Below are 26,585 nucleotides of genomic sequence, written 5' to 3'. Positions count from 1 at the left end.
AGAGGACCAATACCCATAAAATAATTTTCTCCAGTGATTTCTTAGGAATAGCAAGGACAGTATAACCTGGCAGTGTTTTTCTAGCATATAAAATTATTTACATTGATAAAATCTCTTTTTTTAATAACTGGAATTAACCTAAAAACCTGAAGTAAAAATCAGTGAGGAAAATTTAGCAGTTAAACTTAAGGGGAATTTACTAAGAAATTTCATGAGTAAATCTCATATAACTCTTGTAAAAATTAGTTTGGTGGGAGAGCTTTAAGTTTTGCAAGTGAAAGGACAAAGTGAGAATCATGGGAAATGTACAACATTTAAAAAAAGTTTACTCATGTTACTAAATTCTTTGTATATAGTGCATGCAATCTTATATTAATAAGAACTATATGCTGATTATGAAAGGAAGACCAGCAGAACTAATAGGGAAGAGGAATGAAGAAAAATTCAGACTCCTGGCAGGCATTTATCAGAAGAATACACTTCTTACACAAGACTGTAAAGAACTCAGTTTTTAGAATTTTAATAATTGTTAGAGCCTGAAGAAATTTTAGAAATCATGGAGTCCCATGTCCTTCTTTTGCACATTAAAAAACTAGAGGGTTGGAGCCTTTTGGTTTTACTACCTATTGGTAGAAACTGAACATATGAAAATAACAAACTTTTGGTTATTATTTCTGTTATTTGCTTACCTGTGCTACAATTTTAAGAGTAACCTAAGAGAAGTGTTGTTGCCTACGGCACTCTGGATGACCACCTGGTTCTCAGTCTTAGGGAAGTACCTGGGTGTGATTATAATGTCCCAGGTTTGGACCTCAGCTTACAGAGCTTGGGAGGCTTCCCCAGTGGCTCAGTAGGTAATGAATCTGCCTGCAATGCAAGAGACACAGAAGAGAAATCCTGTGGACAGAGGAGCCTGGCAGGCTGCAGTCCATGAGGTCACAAAGAGTCACACACAGCTGAGCACACAGCACACATACACTACAGAGCTGGAGGAGTCAGTGTTGTTAGTTTATTGGAGAGTTTATTAGTGGGGCTCTGAGGACAGGCCCATAATAACAGTACTCTCAAGAGACTGATACATACAGTGGGACACCAGTTTGTCCATTTATAAGAAGTACAGTTGTTAAGCTGACCAAATGCCTGTTTATAAACAACTCTGTTTTCATTCTTAAAAATACATGTGGAGAGCTATATTATAATTAGTAGTTTTTTGGTGAGTAGAAATCTGATAGAAGGCTCTGTGTTGGAGGATCTTAATTACTATGTCATTGCGATTTCTTTCTCTGCCACTGGGATAGGCTGCTGTGAACTGATGTTCTTGCCTTTGGGCAGGACTGGGAGCAAGCATGTGACACTAATGTTTTGGCCTGGAAATGTTTAAGGGCCTGTGTTTTTTGTCTTCTAAAGTCATAATTCATAGATTCATTGTAGTCCATGCATTTTCTGTTGGCACATCCAGTTTAATTGATTAGGTTTAAGTTTTCTTACTTCAAATTACATTTCAGTTAAACTTGTCTCTGTGAGATTGCACTTAGGTCATCTGAATAGAATGTTGGATAATTTCTACGGATGGCTTATTGTGATCATATTGTTCCAAGTTTTATCCTCAGGGTAAAAATCCATATGTATTCAAGGGTATCTGATACTTGGGTGTTGGTTATATTGTGTGTTTTTCAGGAATTTGAAGATTTATCAAAACAAAAAAGAAATAGTCCATATGTAGGAAGATTTCTTAGACAACTGTGTAATAGAGCCTTATTCTGTTTGAAGCACATGTAGATCATAATTTTAATGACTGTGAGTCATAATCTTAATTTCAAGTGGGGGAATAGAACAACTTAAAACAGTTAAACTAAAACTATATGGTACAGGGTATAAATGTTATATAGATTGTTAGTCATGAGAATTGTGTAGTTAAGATGCCAGAAGTGAAAGAGACGTCACTTACAATAGATGGAGAGTTAAGTATTGGAAACTTTCTAAGTGAAGGGGTATTTAGAGTGAGCTTTGGGAAATGTGGGATGAATGATGAAATTTGAGAAAAAAGGGATAGGACTTAGCAGTGTGAACAGTTAGATCTATCCTTGTCTGTATAACAAGTGCTTTTTTTTTTTTTAAATTTCAGAAGAATATGTAATATATTTTTATTTTATTTTGTTAGGAAGGAAGTGAAGGACAGGTGTTGGTCCTTGGGGCCACAAATCGCCCTCATGCTTTAGATGGTGCGCTCCGAAGACCCGGACGATTTGATAAAGAGATTGAGATTGGAGTTCCAAATGCTCAAGACAGGCTGGATATCCTCCAGAAACTGCTTCGAAGGGTACCCCATTTACTCACAGAAGCTGAACTGCTACAGCTGGCAAATAGTGCTCATGGATATGTTGGAGCAGACTTGAAAGCCTTGTGTAATGAAGCAGGTGAGAGTGATTGCTATAGTGAGTCTGTACTGATGGATTTAATAACTCTGGTTTATTTACAAGCTGATAATTTATATCTCATTACTTTCCTATTGGAAACAGCTAATTTTTTTCTAATCATAAAAATATATATGTTTTTAAAAATTCAGGTAATTCAGAAAACTGTAAAAAAGAAATCACTCTTAATCCTTCATCCTAAAAATAACCAGTGTTACAGTGTGTATCTTTCTTCCTAAGTACACAGATACACACAGACACACACACACATAACTCGATGCATTAATGGCAGTGTTGATGGTGAAAGTGTTTATTGATATTGTCCTATTAGAAAATAGAAGTGCTTGCTGGAGAATGAAAATTTTTCTTACAGGGCAGCTTTGTATTTGTTGAAGTGCTAAAAAGGTACTTCGTGAGACCTAAGAATTCTATGCCTCAAAATAATGTGACAGTGATGTTTCAGTTTGAAAATGTATAAAGGCTGTTATTAATCGGTTGACTCTGACTTTAACCACAGCATAACTGTAGTTGCTTTGGAAGCTCTTAAGACCTTTTTTTTCAGGGTAATTTTAGCCATGGAAAATGTAATCAGATCAGAGCAGTTTTTATAGCCTATTAAAGTATTTGATGGGCTTCCCTGGTGGCTCAGACGGTAAAGCGTCTGCCTGCGATGCGAGAGACCCGGTTTCGATTCCTGGGTCAGGAAGATCCCTTGGAGAAGGAAATGGCAATCCACTCCAGCACTCTTGCCTGGAAAATCCTATGGACGGAGGAGCCTGATAGGCTACAGTCCATGGGGTCGCAAAGATCAGGCAGGTAAGACTTTATTGAAAATGTCGAATAATCTTTTGTTGTTGTTGTTTTGAGAGTATTTATTTCTAGAAAAGGCATCTTTCCTAGAAAAGATATCTTTCTTCTAAGACTGGGCGTATACCTTATAGCATTTTTAGTTTGCCAGGAATCTTAGGTTCCTTAAATTTATTTTTTCCTCTAGTATGGATGTATGTTTCTAAGTCCTTTTATATTTTGGAGGAATCTTTTTTCATTTGTGGCATTCTGTTCCAGTTTGTGACCTATCCAGTATCTTCATAAGGTGCTTTAAATAAAGTTTAACCCTTGTAGGTCATGAAAGAAATTGAATTCTTAAATTGGGAATTTAGTTTCTTGGGTTTTTTTTTTTTTTTACAGTTTTGGTATAGAAATATGATAACTTTTATTTGCAAAGCTTTGATTCATAGTTAATCAAATTTACTAGGTTCTGGACTCTTTTATAAGTCATTTGATCTTTCTAATCTGACATAGGGGTGCAGGGAAACAGTTTTGAGAAGGAAGAACAGAAAATATATTTGGAAGAAAGAGATAATTTGGATATCTTATTCTTTGTAGAAAAAATAAATTTTAATTCATTCTATTTGGTCATTTTCACAATTTCCATTTTAGAGGACACACAACTAGGGAGGACTGTAGGTTATGCAGATGACAAGGCAAATATTAACATTCTTCTGGTACTTTATGGTCTAGGACGGAGTCCCTTTCTGCCTAGTTTCTTGTTCTTCATAACATTGATGAGTTTGATCATGAAAATGAATTCCCTGCTGATCAAGAAACAGAAATATCAGTGGTTTACTTTGCTTCCTTCATTCCATTAGGTGACAGTGAAGAGTCTGGATTACTCTTTAAGCATTACTTTGTACTTGCTTATCTAGGCAAGGATTCATTCCTCAGCATTCTTTTTCAACTTTCTAATAGATTTCATGCTTTCTAGAAGGTTCTGGGATTCATGCTGTCTAGAAACATACAATCTAATGAAGGAAAAAGATCTGTAAAGAACTATACAGTGGGATAGAGCTTCCCTGATGGCTCAGTGTTAAAGAATCCTCCTGCTAATGCTAGAGACGTGAGTTGAATCCCTGGGTCTAGTAGATACCTGGAGAAGGAAATGGCAACCCACTCTACTTTTCTTGCCATGGACAGAGGAGCCTGGTGGGTTGCAGTCCAGGGGGTTGCAGAGTCAGATACGACTTAGTGACTAAACAACAACAATACAGTGAGATACATACTCAAAACTAGGGAAAAGTGATGTTGTAACTCACATACCAGATATAAATAGGATCATCTACTTTCTAGTCACATACTAGATATAAATAGAACCCCACCCCCCACCCACCCGCCCCACCCAAGAACTTTAGGAAGATGGCAGGAAAACTTAATTTCTACTGCTGTGTTACATTTAATTGAAAAAGTTGTGAAAGGGTCAGAAGGTAGGGTGGAGAGAGAACACTTATTTGAAGATATGTACACATGAGAAGGATGTATGTACGTGGCATATACAAGCAGTAAATAAGTATTAACTGCTGTTAATATGACTTAATGATTTCAAATCATCAGGTATTTAAACTTCTGTTTCCCCTAATCTAGCAATGAATCAGATTTTGAGAAGGTAATTTTAAAAATGATTTAGTCTCAGAGCTGAAGCGTCTAGTAGGGAAAATAATATGATTTTCTGTATACTGTCTTAAATACTAGCCTGTGTTGTATTACATAGTGTTGTTCTCTAATTTTATGTAGAGAATAAAGCTTAAGAACAGTGTCCTAGAAGTTTTTGCAAGGGATATTCCTAAAGAGGCGGCGGGGTGGGGAGTTGTAGTAGAAAATGGATTTTTAGTAGAAAATACCTTTAAGATCAGACTTGTGGTCTTGGGCAAGTTCTTTACCTTATCTGAACCTTAGTTTTTTCCATTTGTAAATTAGCAGAGTTATGGTAGATGATATCTGCTGCTGCTAAGTCGCTTCAGTTGTGTCTGACTCTGCTTCGTAGATGGAAGCCCACCAGGCTCTGCCGTCCCTGGGATTCTCCAGGCAAGAACACTGGAGTGGGTTGCCATTTCCTTCTCCAAAGCATGAAAGTGAAAAGTGAAAGTGAAGTCGCTCAGTCATGTCGGACTCTTAGGGACCCCATGGACTGCAGCCCACCAGGCTCCCCGGTCCATGGGATTTTCCAGGCAAGAGTACTGGAGTGGGGTACCATTGCCTTCTCTGAGATGATATCTAAGTACCCTTGTAAATATGACATTCCCCAGATATAAGAGAGAAAAAGAAATGGAAAAAAAGAGAGGGAGGGAGAAAAGATAGGAAGGGTAGAATGAACTTAAGTTCGGGTAATAAATGGGTAATAACATGGAAATACCCAAGTTACACAGTAAACCTGGCCTGACCTCATTAGCTACTTGCATATACCTGGCCTTTCCACACTTCATTGTTATCTCTTTTATACTTGTTTGCCTGAATTAAACTGGTTAGTCATGAATTTCTCTTGCATTGTCCTTAGAAATAATGCTACAAAGCAGACTAATAGAGATTGTGAAGTCAACTGCATTTTCTCACTGAAACAGTTTTATAGTTTCTGACTAAGGATTTGAGTAAATTATACATTTGGTTAATAGTGTGACTCAGAAGGAAAGATAAAACAACTCAAACTCTGTATGCATTAAAAATAGTAGAATTATGCTGCAAATGCTATAGAATGGGCATATCTTACTTATTGAACTTGCAAGGGCATCCCTAATATGTGCATTGAGCATAGGAGTAAAAAACTCAGCCATATAGTAAATTTGATTATGTATTCTTCTAGTTCTAAGTGAAAAGAATTGAACATTTAATGTTTCCTCCTAAGTAAATACAAATTTAGAGAAGTTATTAGGGTAAAAATTGAATGGCTCTTAGTCTTTTTAAATGACTGCCTAGAAAAGTTTGAACTGGTGGCCCTCTCTTTTATTTTAATACAGTAAGTGTCCTTGGACAGGTAGAAACAGTCACAATTATTACATTGAGCTTAGAATTACAAAGTTAGAATCATAATTTTTTACAAAAAAAATCATAGTAAAATCTTAATATTTAGAGGCAATATTAATGACTTCTAGTACAAAATAGATGTCTAATAAGTATTTGGGAAATGTATGTGAAAACCAGGAGATATAGTGAGACATAGTTACTGCTCTACACCTCTTGTGGAAGTCACTCAGTCATGTCTGACTCTTTGCGACCCCATGGACTGTACAGTCTATGAAATTCTCCAGGCCAGAATACTGGAGTGGGTAGCTGTTCCCTTCTCCAGGGGATCTTCCCAATCCAGTGATAGAATCTAGGTCTCCTGCATTGCAGGCGGCTTCTTTACCAGCTGAGCCACCAGGGAAGCCCATAATTACTGGAGTGGCTAGCCTGCCCCTTCTTCAGGGGATCTTCCCTAAGTTGGGAAGATCAAATTGGGGTCTTCTCCATTGCAGGTGGATTCTTTACCAGCTGAGTTATGAGGGAAGCCTCTACTCCTCTTGGTACAGTAATAAAAACATTTATTAATCTCAGGATTGAGTTCAGTTTTGTCTTTAAACTCCTGGTGAGTTTCATCTCTTCTTGACCTCTGCTGCCTTCAAAAATCCCTGCTCTGTGCTAAAGGAATAACTCCAGGTGATTATTGCTACCATCATAGGTAGCAATAGACAGACGAGGAAGTGTCTTGTGGTGCCTTAAATGTGTGCTCAGTCGTGTCTGACTCTTGTAGCCCTGTGGACTGTAGTTCTTCAGGCTCCTTCGTCCATGGGATTTTCCAGGCAAGGATACTGGAGTGGGTTGCCATTTCCTCCTCCAGGGGATCTTCCCGACCCAGGAATTGAACCCACGTCTCTGGTGTCTCCTGAATTGGCAGATGGATTCTTTACCATTGCGCCACCAGGGAAGCCCCCTTAAATAGCTACTGCTGTTTTTTGTACACTTCCAGTCAGTTTTGGGTTTCCCACTGACAAGATTTCTCAGGTATAGTTCTGACTGTGGATTTAACTACATCTTGGTTAAAACCAGTCTTCCCTGGTGGCTCAGAGGTTAAAGTGTCTGCCTGCAATGCAGGAGACCTGGGTTCGATCCCTGGATCAGGAAGATCCCCTGGAGAAGGAAATGGCAACCCACTCCAATATTCTTGCCTGGAGAATCCCATGGACAGAGGAGCCTGGTGGGCTATAGTCCATGGGGTCGCAAAGAGTTGAACATGACTGAGCAACTTCACTCACTGGTTAAAACCAGTGCTTTTTAGGAGGCATTTTCATTGTTCACCAGTTAGGTTGTGTTTAAGTGGACAGCTTGAGAAGTCCCACTGGCACGTGTAGGAAGTAAGACACCTAAACCTCCAAATTCCATGAGGACAGAAAATCCAGCTCCAGGAGATGTATTCATCAGTGAACAAGTTAATTCTTCCTCTATTATATATTCTCTTCTGCAGAATTCATTCATTTCACATGTTCTCAATTCCAGACAGATCACTTGGAGTTGAGGTTCTCAAACTTTATCATGCATCAGAATCACTTGGAGAACTTAGCAAACTACAGTTTTCTAAGATGTCTGGCTGTGCACTTTTCCCAGAATTTCAATTTCAGTAGGTCTGGGCTGGTGCCTGTGAATTCCTAACATGTTTCAGCTGCTGCTGATGCAGTCGGTCTGGGGACCGCACTTTGAGAGCCACTGACATAGGTTATTGTTGCTTAAACCTTGTCATGCCTTAGGCTGACATACATACTCCCTTTCCATACTTGATTGAATAAAGGAAGTGGGGAACTGGAATCAGTGTTTGTAATGTTTCCCAAGTGATTTGAAGTAGCCAATCTTGAACTTGCTTGTGAACAAATTAACTTAGGCCAGTGTTTCTCCTGTGTTAAACTTATGTATGAGAATTAGTTGTAGAGCTTATTAGGACACAAACCTAGGCTGCATCCTACTGGTTTAATAGGTCCAGGTCAGGTACAAGAATTTGCATTTCTCTCAGGTTACAGCTGATACCAGTGCTGCTATCCCAAGGGCTATACTTTGAGAACCACTGATCAAGGCCACCCATCTCTCTGATTTTTGGAGTTCCTCTGTAACTGATTTAAATAAGTGAATTAAGTTTAGGTTATATAATTTTGACTCTGACTGATAGTGTTGAGTTTCTTCCTAGAGTTTTTTTGTGATAGTGATCTACTGTCCTGAACCACTATGTCATTTCTTCTAGAAGATGAGTGTCCAGGTTTATTTTGCAGGTGTGTATATGGTTTTGAATAAAACTTTAAAGTGAAAAATAATCTATTCATAGATTTTTTGATAATGGCCACTCTGACCGGTGTGAGGTGATACCTCATTGTAGTTTTGATGTGCATTTCTCTAATAATTAGTGGTGTTGAGCCATCTCTGTGTCTTTGGAGAAATGTCTATTTAGGTCTTCGACCAATTTTTTTATTGGGTTTTTGGTTTTTTGATAGTGAACTGCATGAGCTATTCGTATATTTTTGAGATTAATCTTTTGTCAGTTGCTTCATTTGCAGATATTTTCTCTCATTTGAGAATTGTTTTTCTCTTGTTTATGGCTTCCTTTGCTTTTAATTAGGTTCTGTTTATTTTTGTTTTTATTTTTTTACTCTAGGAGGTGAGCCAAAAAAGATCTTGCTGTTATTTATGTCACAGGGTGTTCTACTTATGTTTTCCTCTAAGAATATTGTAGCGTCTGGCCTTACATTTTAGGTTTTAATCTGTTTTGACTTTATTTTTGTGTATGGTGTTTGAGAGTGTTCTAATTTCATTCTTTTACATGTAGCTGTTCAGCTTTTCCAGCACCACTTGTAGAGGAGACTATCTTTTTCTTCATTGTGTATTCTTGCCTTCTTTATCACAGATTAGGTGACCGTAGGTGCGTCTGTTTATCTCTGGGCTTTCTATCCTCTTCCATTGATCTATATTCCTGGGTATATACCCAGAGAAAACCATAGTTCAAAAGATACATGCATCCTAATGTTCATTGCAACACTATTTACAATAGCCAGGACATGGAAACAGCCAGAAGTCCATCAAAAGAGAATGGATAAAAAGATACAGTACATATATACAATGGAATATTACTCAGCCATAAAAAGGAACGAAACTGTGCCTTTTGCAGAGACATGGATGGACCTAGAGCCTGTCATATAGAATGAAAGAGAAAGAGAAAGACAAATATCTTGTAATATCACTTATATGTGAAGTCTAGAACAGTAATACAGATGAACTTATCTGCAAAGCAGAAATAGAGACACAGATGTAGAGAAACAAATGTGTGGATAACAAGAGGGGAGAGGGGGTGGGATGAATCAGAAAATTGAGATTGACATATATAGACTACTATGTGTAAAGCAGATAGCTAATGAGAACCTGTTGTATATCACAGGAAGCTCTACTGAATTCTCTTCAGTGATCTAAATGGGAAGGAAATAACAGAAAAGAGGGGATATATGTATACATATAGCTGATTCACTTTGTTCTATGGCAGAAACTAAAACAACATTGTAAATTGGCAGTACTCCAATACAAAGTTAATTAAAGTAACAGGTAAAATGAAAATAATTCTGAAAGCTAGGAAGGCACAATTAAGGAAATATTTGAGGATTAACAATGAAGAATACAAAGAAGAATATAGATGTGTTTTTCCTAGAACATCTGCTTGTTTATGCTTTGTGGACATATATGTTCTTTGAGCTTTTTGTGTGTTGGCTGCCTGATGGTTTTCCTTTCTTCTGAACTGGCCTCTTAGCTGGGGAAACTCTGCCCTTTTTAACAAAAGTGGTGCATGGGTATCTAGTCATTGCATACACTGAAGTGATTCAGAATTAATAAAACTGAAGTGCACTATGTTCCTGATTGCTTTGGTAATCATAAGGTTATTATTTGTGGTTTATTAATACAAAAGGTCAGAATCCTTGTAGTAGATATGTTTGTGCATGGTTTTCCAGAGGACAGAAGATTTGTAGTCGCAGTGTGTATACTCTCAGCTTTTCTGCTCTTCTATTCTAGTGTTACTGGATATTATCCATATTTTTTAACTTTATGTCTGTAATGAATAAGAAAGTTGGAAATACTACTGTAGTATTGCTTTCAACGCTTGTATCTTGTTTTATCTGAGCAGATACAGTGTTTGATGTTGAATGCTGGGTGTGAAACTGATTTTCAAATGTTATATTTTCCGTATAATTAATTTTGAGCTGGAGTGTGGTTTGATAAGTCCTGACTTGTCCAAAAGCCTAATGTTTTGTAGTTCACCTTTTTAAGCAAAGAGCAGCTGCATTTTGAAATGTTTTATCTCAAGCAGACAAGCTGTTTTAAAAGCTCAACTCTGACACATCTTGACATTTAATGTCTATGTTTGTATCTGTCCTGGGATTAGGCTGCCTTTCTAATTAATTAGTTGCATAACCTTTTATTAATTCCCTCAAAATTTATAATATTTTAAATTAACAGCATAGATAAGCATACCATGCTTTTTTAGAAAACATGAGATGTTAATTATGCAGCAGAGACATGAATTATATAAACTCTGCTGAATGTTAGAGGATGCTTAGCAACAATGTTTTCCAAATGCAGGGATTTATTATAAACTTATCCTTCTAAGGCTGCCTGTGCCATTTCAGGAGAGTGAATATAAATAGAGCTTGATTTCTTCAAGAAATGGACTCAGTCATTTTGTTTACAGTGGAAGGAAGCATTCGCTTCACATCTCTAAGAATTTATCTTTAGCATCCTTGTTGATTACACATCATTTCAACATATTCATACCAAATGCTTGGGCCTTGATAAGATACCATCACAGAACAGGAAGAACTAAAACTCTTATTTAAACAATGGTTTTGTCATTATTACACTTATGTAGGTCTAGTAAAAATACTGAATCTAATTACTATAACATAACTTTTTTTGAAATGGAAAATTTTATCTGTCTTGTGGTCGAGTTCTGAGATATTTATAGCTGTTAGTCCTCCCACCCTTCACTAGCTTGTTTTAATAGGAATTTATGGAGGATCTACTCCATTCCAGCTCTTAAGAAAGGTTCTTTTTCTGACATTTTCCACCATTTTTTTTGAATTCTGCTAATGTAATTTTCTAAATTAGAATTAAAATATTGATACTGTAAAAATTCTGTATTTTTAAATAAATTGCAGGGAAATAGTGGAGCTTTAAGGAAAGCCACGGTAAGCTCTAGTTTCAAATATTAACACTACCTCCTATCAGCTGAGAGTCATAGGGCAAGTCATTAACCTCTTGAACTGTTCTCTCACCTGCTAAATATTAGGGATAACATTTTTCTAAAGAGTTCTTAAACAAGATTTAGAAGTATAGCCTGACAGCAGTGTTCGTGGTTTATAGAGGCTCTTGGTAGGTGTCACTTTCTCTCTGTTTTGGGGAAAAAATTGTTTTGTGTGTATTTATGCACTTTCTGGTAGATGTTTATGTGAATTTTGACAGTATTCTTGATTTTATGAAGTATTTGTTACTCTAGTACAAGAGATCTCAGGGAAATATAGCAGATTCCATTCTCTTCTAGAGTACTGATTTTTACTGAATCTGGATCAGTTAAAGTCTTGCCCATCAATAGAAATATGCAGACTAGACTTAGATATGGCTTTTGGGGGTTGGGAGGGGTGCTTCCCTGACAGATGTTCTTGCTGAATATGAGAGCTCTCCTGTCATACACAATCAGAGTCACAATCTCTTGCCTCCCCTCCCCACTTCATCTCACAAGTGAGTCCACTGTAGGCCTGTGGTAGAGCAACAAAATAAAATTGATGTATGAATCACGATTGTCACTCTAATTAAAGCATTTTATAAGGGAGCCTATCTTTACTTATTACTGTAACTGGATAAATAAGCAGTAATTATGCAGTATAATATTTCATATTGCAGTGAATTTTCCCCTCTGGTTTATAATTCTGAAATATAGTGATAGTTATATTTGTGATGTTGGGATTTTTCCTACTGCATAAATATTATGGATATTATATAAGAAGTGGAATTTTTTTTTGGTCAGTGATTTGGGTATCTTAGTATTACGTTTACTGTTCATTTGAAATGACTGGAGTTGAATGGTTTGTTTTAGGAAAACAGGTGGTAGTTTAAATTCTGGTTAAGCTCTAAGTGATATATACCATTTACTTCACTAATGGAAAATTTTCTGAGTTGCCTTGCCAGGGCTATAAAAGTAGAAAACTTGAGGAAAGGTTTTCTTTCTAATTAAAACAATTGCAAAAATAAAATCAGTCTTTCTAAATGGAAGTTATTTCTAAGAGTTATTCTTGACTGCTTCTTTTGTTACTCTTTATCAAATCCTGTCAGCTCTTTTTCAAGATTTATTTGGAGTTTCAACTTTAAAAGATTTTTTTAAACATCGTAACTATTTTGATTACTCTTGTCTGGACTGTAGAGATTTTTCTTCCTGTCTACTCTGTCCTCCACACTCTGTCCTCCACTTTCTATCACTTTTTATTCTTTACATTGTCTTAGCTTCAGGACTTTAAATTGCAGGTTTTGGAGATGAGAGTTTTGGTTGGATATGTGGGTCAGCGAGTTCTCAGCAGTTAGATGATGACTGAAGCCATTGAAATGAATGAAATCACTTAGAATGAGCAAAGTTTATTCATTCATTCATTTCTTGAGTCAGGCACTGCACGGGGTGCTGAGGCTACCTCAGCGAGGAAGAAAGAATTGGACTCTCAGAGCTCACTGGAGAAGGCAATAGCAACTCACTCTAGTACTCTTGCCTGGAAACTCCCATAGACTGAGGAGCCTGGTAGGCTGCAGTCCATGGGGTCGCTAAGAGTTGGACATGACTGAAGAAACTTAGCAGCAGCAGCAGCGGCAGCAGCATAGAGCTCACAGAGAAGGCTATGGCACCCCACTCCGGTACTCTTGCCTGGAAAATCCCATGGACTGAGGAGCCTGGTGGGCTGCAGTCCATGGGGTTGCTAAGAGTCGAACACAACTGAGTGACTTCACTTTCACTTTCCACTTTCATGCATTGGAGAAGGAAATGGCAACCCACTCCAGTGTTCTTGCCTGGAGAATCCCAGGGATGGGGGAGCCTGGTGGGCTGCCGTGTATAGGGTCGCGCAGAATTGGACACAAATGAGGCAACTTAGCAACAGCAGCAGCGTAGAGCTCACGGTGCACAGGGAAGTGCAGCAGTGTAACAGGTAAGATTATAATACATTTGTGTTGTATTTGTGAATGATCAGGGACGTTTTAACATGCTAATGAGGAAAGAAGGGATCCTGGGGACACACCGCTTTCAGAGGTTGAATTGGGAAAAGTAGTAGGAGACTGAAGAATGGCAAGAGAGAGGGGAAGAGAACCCAAAAAAGTGGTGACATTTAAAATGAGGGAAGATTCCAGGGAGAAAGTAATTAGAAATAATATGTTATTAGTTACCACCAGTTGAGTATTTAGTGTGTCAGCCATTGTTTGAAGTGCCTTAACACACGTTAATAATTTCTTACAGCCTCCTTTATATGGTTATCTTCATTGTATAGGTGAAGAAACTTAGTTCAGAAATTTAGTGATGGAACTTCACCAAGATCACACAGGAAGTAAATAGTGAAGCCAGGAGCAGTATAAGAGACCACAGGGATATCAAGTGCTTAGTACCTGGAAGGTCATGAGGTCCTTAGAGGAGAGTGGGGTTCTGTGGCTCGCTACTAGATTGCAGTAAATTGAAGGGTGATTGAAAGTTGAGGGAAAAGAGACAGTGATTGGAAATTTTTTGTTTTTCAGTTTTAATGGTCTGTTATTTAGAGTCTTAGTACCTTCCAAAAAAGAGATAAATATAGTTGGGTTGCCCACCCTTCCTGCCCCCTTTCCTTAAGTCAAAGTCAGACCTGGCTCTGTCCCTTCATTATTTTCCTAGTTCCTCTCTTCATGGGCCTTGCGCTAGTCCACCAAGCCATAGATCTTCAACCTTTGTTGGCATAAAAATTGTCCTCTAATCAATTGTCCTTTTAAAAAAAACTCTACATTTTAATAGGGTTGGTAAGCCAGATGAGTAAATAATTTGACATCGAGAATTTGAAACTAAAAGCTGTATTTTGGGGAAGGTTTGTTAAAACCTGGGACTGGTGAAGTGAGTTAATTCTGATGTTTTATGGGACGTCCCTGGTGGCTCAGACTGTAAAGCATCTGCCTGCAATGCGGGAGACCTGGGTTTGATTCCTGGGTCGGGAAGATCCCCGGGAGAAGGAAATGGCAATCCACTCCAGTACTCTTGCCTGGAAAATCCCACGGACGGAGGAGCCTGATAGGCTACAGTCCATGGGGTCGCAAAGAGTCAGACACGACTGAGTGACTTCATTTTCAGAAGACTTTACCCAGAATCATTTAGTACATTCCCTAATTTCACAGATGAGGACAGACTATGTGACCAATCCAAGCTCAAGCAGTTAGTGAAGTCTTGGCCCATAATTTGGGTCTTGAGACCCAAATTGCTTTCCATAGTGCCATTCCATAGTGCTTTCCATAGTGCCATTATTTTAAGAGCAACTTTTAAAAGTGATAGGGGATTCAGAATAGACTTGGCTTCTGCAATCAGTTTAAGTTATATCAATCATTTGTAATATAAATAACAGAAGAACCACAGTACCTTCTTTGACAGTATTCTGTTTAACTTCTTTTCTGTGAATAAGAAGTGAGAAATAGAACTCTCCCAGTGATATATCGAGTGATACTTACCACCTTGTCTATACTTAATACTGAGTTGAGGGAGAATAAATACTCCAGATAAAACGTTTACTGGAGCTCTACTATTTTGAGGAAAGTTTATTTTAAAAAAAGAGACAAGATTTTGTTACAGTTGCTCCCAGACTTCATATTTCTGAGTATACTACTCAGAAGTTTTATGCATGACTTTTAAAATTCAAATCTGAGATCCAGATGCCTGTGTTTCATATTGCTTCTTTATGTAATTAAGTGTCTGTAGGGTAGACAGTAATTCTAAAAAACATTATTACTCTTGTGATCAATTTAGTTTTTAAGAAGGAACTTAATTGCAGTCTCAGAAAATAACATTATTATTTAGCAAGCATAAATTGTAAAATTGTAGGATGCCATATGCTTGGGACAAGGTGTTTGTTGATTGAATATGGAGCATATGGTTTTGAAGAGCATGAATTTAGAGTAATTACTCTTGTCCAGAACTGATTATATCTGGAGAATGATGTGGGTCTTAAGGAGAACATGTCATATACTGGAAAGAATGTGTTGGCATTAGGCTTGCTTGGGGCATTTTGCCTTTTTTTCCTTTTCCTTGCGTCTTGTTTTCCATTTCAAAACTTTTGAGATCATTAGAACATAAAATAATGAAAACAAAATGACACATTTAATTAGCTAAACCTGTTTTTTGTTTCAAAGTTGTGTTTCTTAAGAACATAGAAGTATTGCTTCTGTTTTTGTTTATATTTTTAAAATCAACTTTAAACTTAGTAAGGAAAGAAAATGTCACAGATGGCTTGCCCTAAGCTATATATTCCTTGATGATGTACATGTGTCCATTTGCTCCCGTAGTTAATTTACTTCCAGTTTATAAAAATATATGTATTTTTCAAATTTTAATTACTTGGCATGGATTCGAATATGGCTTCCTTAGGAATGGTCATGTCCAATAATTTAAGCTTAGCATCATAGAATTTTTAAGATAAAAAAAAAGTAATTTAGAGAAAATATATTTTATTCTTTCCATGTAATAAATGAGATAACTGATGGCCAGAGGAGCTAAGTTTTATATGTAAAGTGACACCTGAACTGGTAGCAGATCTAGGACCCTGGAAGACTGGTTGCAATTATATGATAGCTTCAGAAATTTTTAATTTTTCAAGCTCTGATATACACTTAACATATAATTCATATAAATTCTGTTTCAACTTTGTTGTTTTCAAGAATAGCATTTGTATAAAATACAATACCTTTATATATAGAGTCTAGAAACATTGAACTTCATATTGAGAAAGAATCTGAAGGCCTATGGCTGGAATTTCCAGTATCCCTTTGTTAGGTTTTGCAAATCTGTAATGCATCTTTCAGTTTTCCCTTTCTGACAGTCTGCCATTCTTTATTTTCTCACATATCTGCAAATGAACAGAGTCGGATTCAGTTTTACTTAGAACATGTTTTTTCTTTCTAAGAATGAACTCTATAAGGACAGAGATTTTGTCTTTTATTGTTCTTCAGGGCCATGTAATCTCTAAAGCGTTATGCTCATTCTTGTCCCTAGGCCTTTATATATGCTATCATCTGAATACTCCACTGCCTCTATGGCCTCAGTTCCCAAATTATCAGTTTTTCATCAATTCATTTTTCAGGTCTAACTACTTGAGCTTGTACACATGTTTTAGTCTCTCTTCATTTGTGAAATTAAAGAATATACTGAATGATTTCTGTGAGAGTTACCTAACTCTAAACTGTCACTAATCCTACTAAACTGAGTTAGATTTCCCTGACTGTTTTTATGCTACTTTGTTCTTTCCATGTCATTGTACTTGGCACGGCATATAATAATAACAGCTTCTTTAATATGTCTTCTCTATTAGACAGTTAGCGCTGTGAAAGGTCTATCTGCCTTCTTGCGCTTTTGCATTGTAGCATGAACGAGTTCAGTACATTGCTGGGTAAGTTAAATATGCCTAGGAGTTTCTCAGTGAATATTTTGAATATATAAGTAGGGTTAATATTGAAAAAGAACACTGTGAAAGAGTAACTTGTAGTCAATGGCTGAATCTTCTCGGTGGCTTCATGACATAATATTTTATGATTTGCTTTGCTTTAATATGAATAGTACTTAATTGGCAAGTAAGTAATACAGGTCCAGAATAGAGATTCTCTCATTGAGAACTGTTCTTTAAAAATACTTGCAGATTAATTAACATAGGGAATGCTCTTGTCTCTCAAGTCCAGTTCTTTTCTCCCTTTTTTGTAGTGTTTTTATTTATAATTTTTTCCCTTTAACTTTACTTTTTTATGTATTCTATTTTTTAATAAACTTCTTCCTGAAATATATATAGAAAAATGAATAAACTATAAGATCTATGCATTTTCCAAAGTGAATGCATTTATATAATCACATGAGTGTTTTTAAATAGGTAACTGGATATAAAGCATTATTAGTACCCTAGAACTTATATCAAATTCTCTCCCATTCACTACTCCTCACTTCAATCCAAAAGGCTTCTAACACCATAGATTAGTTCAGCGTGATTTGTGCTATCTTCTTTCACTCATATTATGGTTTGAGAGCTTCATCATTCTATTCTGTGTCTCATTAGTTCATTTTTATTGCTATATTTTATTGTATAAGTATTGAATAGTTATGCCATCAATATTCATGCACGTAGTTTTTTGGTGTGCAAATGTACAGATTTCTAGTTGTATTATATCTAGGGTGAAATTATAAGGATATGGAATATGTGTATGTTCTTGTTAGTAAATGCTGTCAAAACTGTTCTGTAGTGATTGCATCAATTTACTCTTCCACTAGTAATGTGTGAAAATTCTAGTTTCTTCTCATTGTTGCCAGCATTTGGTGTTTTTTTTTTTTAAACAATTTCATTGTGGTTTTATTCTTTGATGCTTTGTTGAACACTTTTTTATGTATGTATTGTCCATTTAGATATCCTCTGTTGTGACATGCCTGCTGCTGTGCTGTGCTTGTTGCTCAGTCATGTCCGACTCTTTGTGACCCCGTGGACTGTAGCCCTCCAGGCTCCTCTGTCCATGGTGATTCTCCAGGCTAGAATACTGGAGTGGGTTGCCATGGCCTCTTCTAGGGGATCTTCCCAAGCCAGGGATCAAACCCAGGCCTCCCACATTGCAGGCAAATTCTTTACTGACTGAGCCACCAGGGAAGCCCAAGAATACTGGAGTAGGTAGCATATCCCTTCTGCAGGGGATCTTCTTGACCCAGGAATCAAGCTGGGATCTTTGGCATTGCAGGTGGATTCTTTACCAGCTGAGCTACCGGGGAAGCCCGTGACATGCCTATCAAATATCTATTTAATTTTTCTATGCTGTTGCTTTTAAAGAATAATTCCTCTGTTTATAGTGTCTTTGAGGAATAGAAGTTTGTTTTATTTTGGATATTATTATTCATTGTATTCTTTACCTCTGTTCTTTTCATTATATTTTGTCTCTGTTAAAATTTTCACTATTCCTCCATTCTGTTCCTGAGTTCATTGAGCATCTTTATGATTATTACCTAACTCCCTATTGAGTAGATTGCTTATCTCCCCTTTGTTTAGTCCTGTTTCTTAGGTTTTGTCTTATTCCTTTGTTTGAAACATATTCCTCTGTTTCCTCACTTTGCATATTTTGCTGTTTTTTGTTTTGTTTTTCCTGTGTGTCAGTACAGTTGACAGTACAGGTCAATTGTATTGAGTGATTTTGGAGAAGTGCCCTTTTGTAGGTGATGTTCTGTGAGGCCCAGCAGCACACTCCCCTCTTGTCACTAGAGCTATTAATACATGCTTTAGGGTGTGACCCCTATGTGGGCTGCACAAGTCCCTCTATTTTGGTGAGGCTGACTGCTGCTGGTGAACTAGGAGACAGAGCTGTCCCCAGATCAGTTGCCAGCCAGTCCCTCTCTCATGAGTAACTACTGGCCTCCTGGTATGTGCAGTTGGGTTCTAAGCTGGCTAGCTATGAAGCTCAGGATATTCTGGGACTGGAGATGGTCTGCTCACAGGCAGGGCAGGATCCTGGTGTGACTGGGCGTCCCAGGAGGATAGGGTCTGGTGCTGGCCCACTAGTGGGTGGTAAGCCCCTGGCACTAATATGCTAGAGGAAGGACTCCACAGTAGTGCTGGCAAGCACCACTGTCCTCATGACAAAATGAGCTCCTAAAAAATGACTGCTGCCAGCATCTGTGTTTCCAGTAGAAATTCCATTTGCCTCCTGCCTTTCTAGAAGGTTCTCCAAGATTAGCAAGTAGATCTGACTCAGGCTCATTTGAAATTACTGCCTCTGTACTGGACCCATAGTGTATAAAATTTCACCTGACCCTTTTAAGAGCAGAGTCTCTGTTTTGTACAACTCTCTGACTCTGCTGTAAAGAAGCCCAGCTGGCCAGATATTCTGGGGGCTTGTCTTCCCTTCTCAGTTAGGGCAGGATCCCCAGGCTGGGGAGCCTGGTGTGGGGCTTGGGCACCTCACTCCTTAGGGAGAATTTTGTAATTGTGATGATTCTTCTGTTTATGGGTCACCCTCCTAGGTGTATGGGTATTAACTGTGTTGCATCTCTGTCCCTCCTACTGCCTCATAGTTCCTTCTTTTTATCTTGAGTTGTAGAAATCTTTTCTGTTAGTCCTCAGGTTGTCCTCATAGATGGTTGCTCTGTAAATAGATGTAATTGTGGTATCCTTGTGAGAGAAGATGAGGTCAGAGTCACCCTATTCTGCCATCCTTTTGACACCCTCCCTAAACTCTAGGCTGCTTTTTTCTTTTGCCTTTTCTGTCTCCTCTGGGAATTACTGCTCTTCCCTTGCTATCCTCATAGATGTGAAGTTTTTGCCCAGCTCTATGTTGTGTAGTTTGTGTTTGAACTTGTAGAGGTTTTGTTGTTTTAAAAGTATACATTTATATAATAATGTTGTGTAGGATTTTAAAAACCATATATTGCTTTGTAATTTGGTATAGTCACTGTGGAAAACAGTATAGAAGTTCTTCAGAAAAATAAAAATAGCTTTATCATATGACCCAGCAATCTTTAACTATATCTGCTGCTGCTGCTGCTGCTAAGTCACGTCAGTCGTGTCCGACTCTGTGTGACCCCATAGATGGCAGCCCACCAGGCTCCCCCATCTAGACAGAGCTATAATTCAACAATACCCATGTACTGCCATGTTCATAGCAGCACTATTCACAATTGCCAAGACATGGAAACAGCCTAAATGTCCTTCAATGGATGAATGGATAAAGAAGATATGGTGCATATATAGAGTGGAATACTACTCAGCCATACAAAAGAATGAAATAGTGCAATTGTCAGCAACATGGATGCAACCAGAGATTATTATACTAAGTTAAGTCAGAAAGAGAAAGACAGATTCCATATAATATCACTTATATAAGTGGAATCTAAAATGTGACACAAGCTTTCTGCCTGTGGACGCCGCTGAGAAAGCATCGTTGAAATCTTCCCCGCTTCCACTGCCGTCATGTCTAAATCAGAGTCTCCCAAAGAGCCCAAACAGCTGTGGAAGCTCTTCATCGGAGGATTGAGCTTTGAAACAACCGATGAGAGTCTGAGGAGCCATTTTGAGCAATGGGGAACGCTCACAGACTGTGTGGTAATGAGGGATCCAAACACCAAGCGCTCCAGAGGCTTCGGGTTTGTCACATACGCCACGGTGGAGGAGGTGGATGCGGCCATGAATGCAGGGCCACACAAGGTGGACGGAAGAGTTGTGGAACCAAAGAGGGCCGTCTCAAGAGAAGATTCTCAAAGACCTGGTGCCCACTTAACTGTGAAAAAGATTTTTGTTGGTGGCATTAAAGAAGACACTGAAGAACATTGCCTGAGAGATTATTTTGAACAGTATGGGAAAATTGAAGTAATTGAAATCATGACTGACCGAGGCAGTGGCAAAAAGAGAGGCTTTGCTTTTGTAACCTTTGATGACCATGACTCCGTAGACAAGATTGTCATTCAGAAATACCACATTGTGAATGGCCACAACTGTGAAGTGAGAAAAACCCTGTCTAAGCAAGAGATGGCTAGTGCTTCAGCCAGCCAGAGAGGTCGAAGTAGTTCTGGAAACTTTGGTGGCAGTCGTGGAGGTGGTTTTGGTGGGAATGACAACTTTGGTCGTGGAGGAAACTTCAGTGGTCGAGGTGGCTTTGGTGGCAGCCGCGGTGGTGGCGGATATGGTGGCAGTGGGGATGGCTATAATGGATTTGGTAATGACGGTGGTTATGGAGGAGGCGGCCCTGGTTACTCTGGAGGAAGCAGAGGCTATGGAAGTGGTGGACAGGGTTATGGAAACCAGGGCAGTGGCTATGGCGGGAGTGGCAGCTATGACAGCTATAACAACGGTGGAGGCGGAGGCGGCTTTGGCGGTGGTAGTGGAAGCAATTTTGGAGGTGGCGGAAGCTACAATGATTTTGGCAATTACAACAATCAGTCTTCAAATTTTGGACCCATGAAAGGAGGAAACTTTGGAGGAAGAAGTTCTGGCCCCTGTGGTGGTGGAGGCCAATACTTTGCCAAACCACGAAACCAAGGTGGCTATGGTGGCTCCAGCAGCAGCAGTAGCTATGGCAGTGGCAGAAGGTTTTAATTACTGCCAGTAAACAAAGCTTAGCAGGAGAGGAGAGCCAGAGAAGTGACAGGGAAGCTACAGGTTACAACAGATTTGTGAACTCAGCCAAGCACAGTGGTGGCAGGGCCTAGCTGCTACAAAGAAGACGTGTTTTAGACAATACTCATGTGTATGGGCAAAAAACTCGAGGACTGTACTTGTGACTAATTGTATAACAGGTTATTTTAGTTTCTGTTCTGTGGAAAGTGTAAAGCATTCCAACAAAGGGTTTTAATGTAGATTTTTTTTTTTGCACCCATGCTGTTGATTGCTAAATGTAATAGTCTGATCGTGACACTGAATAAATGTCTTTTTTTTTTTTTAATGTGCTATGTAAAGTTAGTCTACTCTGAAGCCATTTTGGTAAACTACCCCAACAGTGTGAAGTTAGAATTCCTTCAGGGTGATGCCAGGTTCATTTGAAATTTATTTACAAACCTGCTTGGTGGAGAAGCTGTTGTCTTCAGAACCTTGGTGTAGTTGAACTGACAGTTACTGTGTTGTGACCTGGAGTTCACCATTAAAAGGGTCGCTCATGCAAAGTCATGGAGTTTTTTAAATTTTTTTTTGGTTGTTAATGATTGTTGGCACATCCTATGCAATATATCTAAATTGAATTATGGTACCAGATAAAGTTATAGATGGGAATGAAGCTTGTGTATCATCCACTATCATGTGTAATCAATAAAAGATTTAATACCCTCTTGAAAAATTAAAAAAAAAAATGTGACACAAGTGAACCTACCTATGAAACAGAAATAGAATCATGGATGTGGAGAATAGATTGGTGGTTGCCAGAGGAAGGAGTTAGTGGGAGAAAGGAGTGGGGTGTCGGGGTTAGCAGATGTAGGCTTTCATATATGGAATAGATAAGCAGCAAGGTCCTACTGTATGGCACAGAGAACTGTGTTCAGTATCCTGTGATAAACCATAATGGAAAAGAGTATTTTTAAAAAGAACATATATATGCATAACTGAATCACTTTGCTGTACAGCAGAAATTAACACAATATTATAAAGCAACTATATTTCAATTTAAAATCCCATATACTTCCTATCTTTTCCAAATCCCTTTCTCAAATTAAAATTTTGATTTCTTCTATTGTCAAACTTTTTGCTTCATGCCATAAATTTCGGAAAATTATTAGACTACTTCCGTTGTTTAAGTTTTTAGTATATCACTATCAGTAAGGTATCTGATCTAAATTAGAAATGTTGACAAGTATTACCAGATAGCCATTTGAAACATGCTGCTGCTGCTGCTAAGTCACTTCAGTCATGTCCGACTCTGTGTGACCCCATAGACAGCAGCCCACCAGGCTCCCCCGTCCCTGGGATTCTCCAGGCAAGAACACTGGAATGGGTTGCCATTTCCTTCTCCAATGCATGAAAGTGAAAAGTGAAAGGGAAGTTGCGCAGTCATGTCCGACTCTTCGCGACCGCATGGACTGCAGCCTACCAGGCTCCTCCATCCATGGGATTTTCCAGGCAAGAGTACTGGAGTGGGGTGCCATTGCCTTCTCCTTTGAAACCTGAAGAAGTGTTAAATTCTTTTGGTCTTTTGATCACTTCCATTCATATGAGTTTTTTTTTTTAAGCACTGCTTACATTCTTTCAGGTCACCAAGGTGCCTTACAACCAGTGCATCATTACTGAAGTTTTACTTATTTAGTTTATTATGCTATTACACTGTTTCACTAAAAGGTTTGTTGGGCAGTGAAACGACCTAGTTTAAAGTAAACTTCTATTTTCATGTCAAGAGCTGTGAAGGATTTGAGATTTTATCCTACTTGCAAGCTAACAAGGATCATAAGTTCTTGCAGAGGACACAGTATTCCTGGGTCAGAGTCAAAGGATAGACAGTTACTTATAGCAACAGAAATAGCCAGAGCAGAATAATTTGCACCAGCTCCTAGAGCCTCACTTTTCCCAGAGAGACACAAAGAAGACTGGGTGACATCTGAGTCTGTATAAGGTGGCATTACAGGAGGAGAACCTAAGCTTAGGGAACCTGAATCTTTTGTAATGGGCAATAAGTATATCTGCCCTTTGCTTTGGAGGGAAGCATTCTATCTTCTGTACAAACATCCTTGAAAAGATAGTCTATAAGAGAGGCAGTTAATGCTGCAAAGATAAGTAGAAATTTGAGAGACATGAAGAAGAATTATCTTTCAGGGACTTTCCTTGTGGTCCAGTGGCTAAGACTCTGCACTCCCAATGCAGGAGACCTGAGTTCAATCCCTGATCAGGGAATTAGATCCCACACGCTACAACTAAAGATCCTGTGTGCTGCAGCTAAGACTGATGCAGACAAATTAATTAATTGTTTAAAAAATAAATTACCTTTCAGTGTTTTTGGAAGGCAGAAAACCAAATGGGCATTTATAAGATAGACTTAAATAAGTGACTTACAGATTTTAGATTTCAGAGAATGGCCTAAGAAAATTTCCCTAGAAAATAGTGATCTTTTTACATAATATCCTTGATTTCCTCTTTTATATCTTTTTTCTAGTTAGCTATTATCTCAAAGACCTCCATGAATATTAGACTCACAATGATAGTTTCCTTGGGAAAGATTATTAGGTATCTGTTTTCTGAGTGGTGTCCTAGTATTCAGTGTTTCCCTTAGTAAAAAGGAAAGATACCCAAACTTTTGTTGGAGGGGATTTATGTTTGCCTTCCTTTCACCATTGCTTCTGTTTCAAAGTTCAAATAAATGAAAGCAAGTAAAATGACTATTATGGTATTATTTTAATTTGTCAAGATTCACTGAGGCATAACGTTTTAGACAAAAGACATTAAAAATGATGGCGCTAGCTAGTGTCCAAGAGCAAGTTCAGTTATTCAGACTGGATTTCCAAGAGGTCTCTGTGACTTAAATTCTTCAGAGTGGAGCTTGATTTGTACTAGAACATAAATATAGCATTTCATTACAAAAGACCCTAAAGCCGAGAGCACAGGGGGACTATGCTGCCCTCTAGACTAGAGATTCTTATCACAGATCAAAAGGCTTTAAATCTGACAACTTAGATTTGGAGGGGATGAGTTGGGGCTTTCAGTTCTGTCAGTGTTTAAACTCCAAGCAAATAGCAAAAACAAAGAATGTAATATCTTTAACTTTTTAGGTCAGCATGATCTTTTTAAAATTATTTTGCATCTCTCTAACTCTGACTTAGTTGATCATTTCTTAGCTTTGTGGCATTTTACTATCTCTCTATCTCTGCCTATTCTCTCTCTTGTCTTACACCATCATTTCTTTTATTCTCCTCAAATGATCAACTTTCCTAAGATTGAAACTTCAGCCACCATTCTTCCATCCTGATCCCTCTTTAGCTTCCCTTTTATAGGTCGCTTCTCCTCCTATAATTTTTCATATATATACATATAACTCTGAAGTTTGATTCTCCCTTGAATTCCAAAACCACATTTCCAACTGCCAGCTGAACATTTCCTTCAAGATGTTCTGCGAATAACTTATAAGACCTGTAACTCTGATTTGTATGTACTAACAAAAAGGGCAGGTCAAAAAGTACGTTCAGTTCAGTTGCTCAGTCGTGTCCGACTCTTTGTGACCCCATCAGTCACAGCACGCCAGGCCTCCCTGTCCATCACCAACTCCCGGAGTTCATTCAGATTCATGTCCATCGAGTCACTGATGCCATCCAATCATCTCATCCTCTGTCGTCCGCTTCTCCTCCTGCCCCCAGTCCCTCCCAGCATCAGAGTCTTTTCCAATGAGTCCACTCTTCGCATGAGGTGGCCAAAGTACTGGAGTTTCGGCTTTAGCATCATTCCTTCCAAAGAAATCTCAGGGCTGATCTCCTTCAGGACGGACTGGGTGGATCTCCTTGCAGTCCAAGGGACTCTCAGGAGTCTTCTCCAACACCACAGTTCAAAAGCATCAATTCTTCGGCACTCAGCCTTTTTCACAGTCCAATTCTCACATCCATACATGACCACTGGAAAAACCATAGCCTTGGCTAGGCGGACCTTTGTGGCAAAGTAATGTCTCTGCTTTTGAATGTACTGTCTAGGTTGGTCATAACTTTTCTTCCAAGGAGTAAGCGTCTTTTGATTTCATGGCTGCAGTCACCATCTGCAGTGATTTTGGAGCCCCAAAAAATAAAGTCTGACACTGTTTCTACTATTTCCTCATCTGTTTCCCACAAAGTGATGGGACTGGATGCCATGATCTTCGTTTTCTGAATGTTGAGCTTGAAGCCAACTATTTCACTCTCCTCTTTCGCTTTTATCAAGAGGCTTTTTAGTTCCGCTTCACATTCTGCCATAAAGGTGGTGTCATCATTATTGATATTTCTCCCGGCAATCTTGATTCCAGCTTGTGCTTCTTCCAGCCCAGCGTTTCTCATGATGTACTCTGCATAGAAGTTAAATAAGCAGGGTGACAGTATACAGCCTTGACGGACTCCTTTTCCTATTTGGCACCAGCCTGTTGTTCCATGTCCAGTTCTCACTGTTGCTTCCTGACCTGCATACAGATTTCTTAAGAGGCAGGTCAGGTGGTCTGGTATTCCCATCTCTCTCAGAATTTTCCACAGTTTATTGTGATCCACACAGTCAAAGGCTTTGGCATAGTCAATAAAGCAGAAATATTTTTCTGGGACTCTCCTTTTCCATGATCCAGTGGATGTTGGCAATTTGATCTCTGGTTCCTCTGCCTCTTCTAAAACCAGCTTGAACATCTGGAAGCTCTCGGTTCACGTATTGCTGAACCCTGGCTTGGAGAATTGTGAGCATTACTTTACTAGCATGTGAGATGAGTGTAATTGTGCGGTAGTTTGAACATTCTTTGGCATTGCCTTTCTTTGGGATTGGAATGAAAGCTGACCTTTTCCAGTCCTGTGGCCACTGCTGAGTTTTCCAAATTTGTTGGCGTATTGAGTGCAGCACTTTCACAGCATCATCGTTTAGGATTTGAAATAGCTCAGCTGGAATTCCATCACCTCCACTAGCTTTGTTCATAGTGATGCTTTCTACGGTCCACTTGACCTCACAT

At 38.6% G+C, this 26,585-nt stretch overlaps 2 protein-coding genes across 5 annotated transcripts in view; both read left to right on the top strand.

Annotated features, from left to right (window-relative positions):
- AFG2A (AFG2 AAA ATPase homolog A) overlaps window positions 1-26,585 on the top strand; it is a 351,807-nt gene that overhangs the window by 17,215 nt on the left and 308,007 nt on the right. For all 4 annotated transcript variants that reach the window (XR_009596994.1, XR_009596993.1, XM_027956312.3 and 1 more), the window contains exon 9: window positions 2,162-2,417. Coding sequence is in view for 2 of the 4 variants with exons in the window: in XM_027956312.3 (XP_027812113.1) it covers window positions 2,162-2,417 (256 nt within the window). In the remaining 2 variants the exon portion in view is untranslated. The remainder of the gene's footprint in view (window positions 1-2,161; window positions 2,418-26,585) is intronic.
- Window positions 16,837-25,695, top strand: LOC101102839 (heterogeneous nuclear ribonucleoprotein A1-like). The gene has a single exon (XM_060401035.1). It carries the CDS (start codon window positions 20,426-20,428, stop codon window positions 21,545-21,547), a length of 1,122 nt encoding a protein of 373 aa, XP_060257018.1. The 5' UTR covers window positions 16,837-20,425; the 3' UTR covers window positions 21,548-25,695.

The sequence above is a fragment of the Ovis aries genome, chromosome 17, assembly GCF_016772045.2.
Source record: "Ovis aries strain OAR_USU_Benz2616 breed Rambouillet chromosome 17, ARS-UI_Ramb_v3.0, whole genome shotgun sequence".
NCBI lineage: Eukaryota > Metazoa > Chordata > Mammalia > Artiodactyla > Bovidae > Ovis > Ovis aries.
Note: the sequence above shows the minus strand (reverse complement) of the source record. Positions and strands in the feature narration are given on the sequence as shown.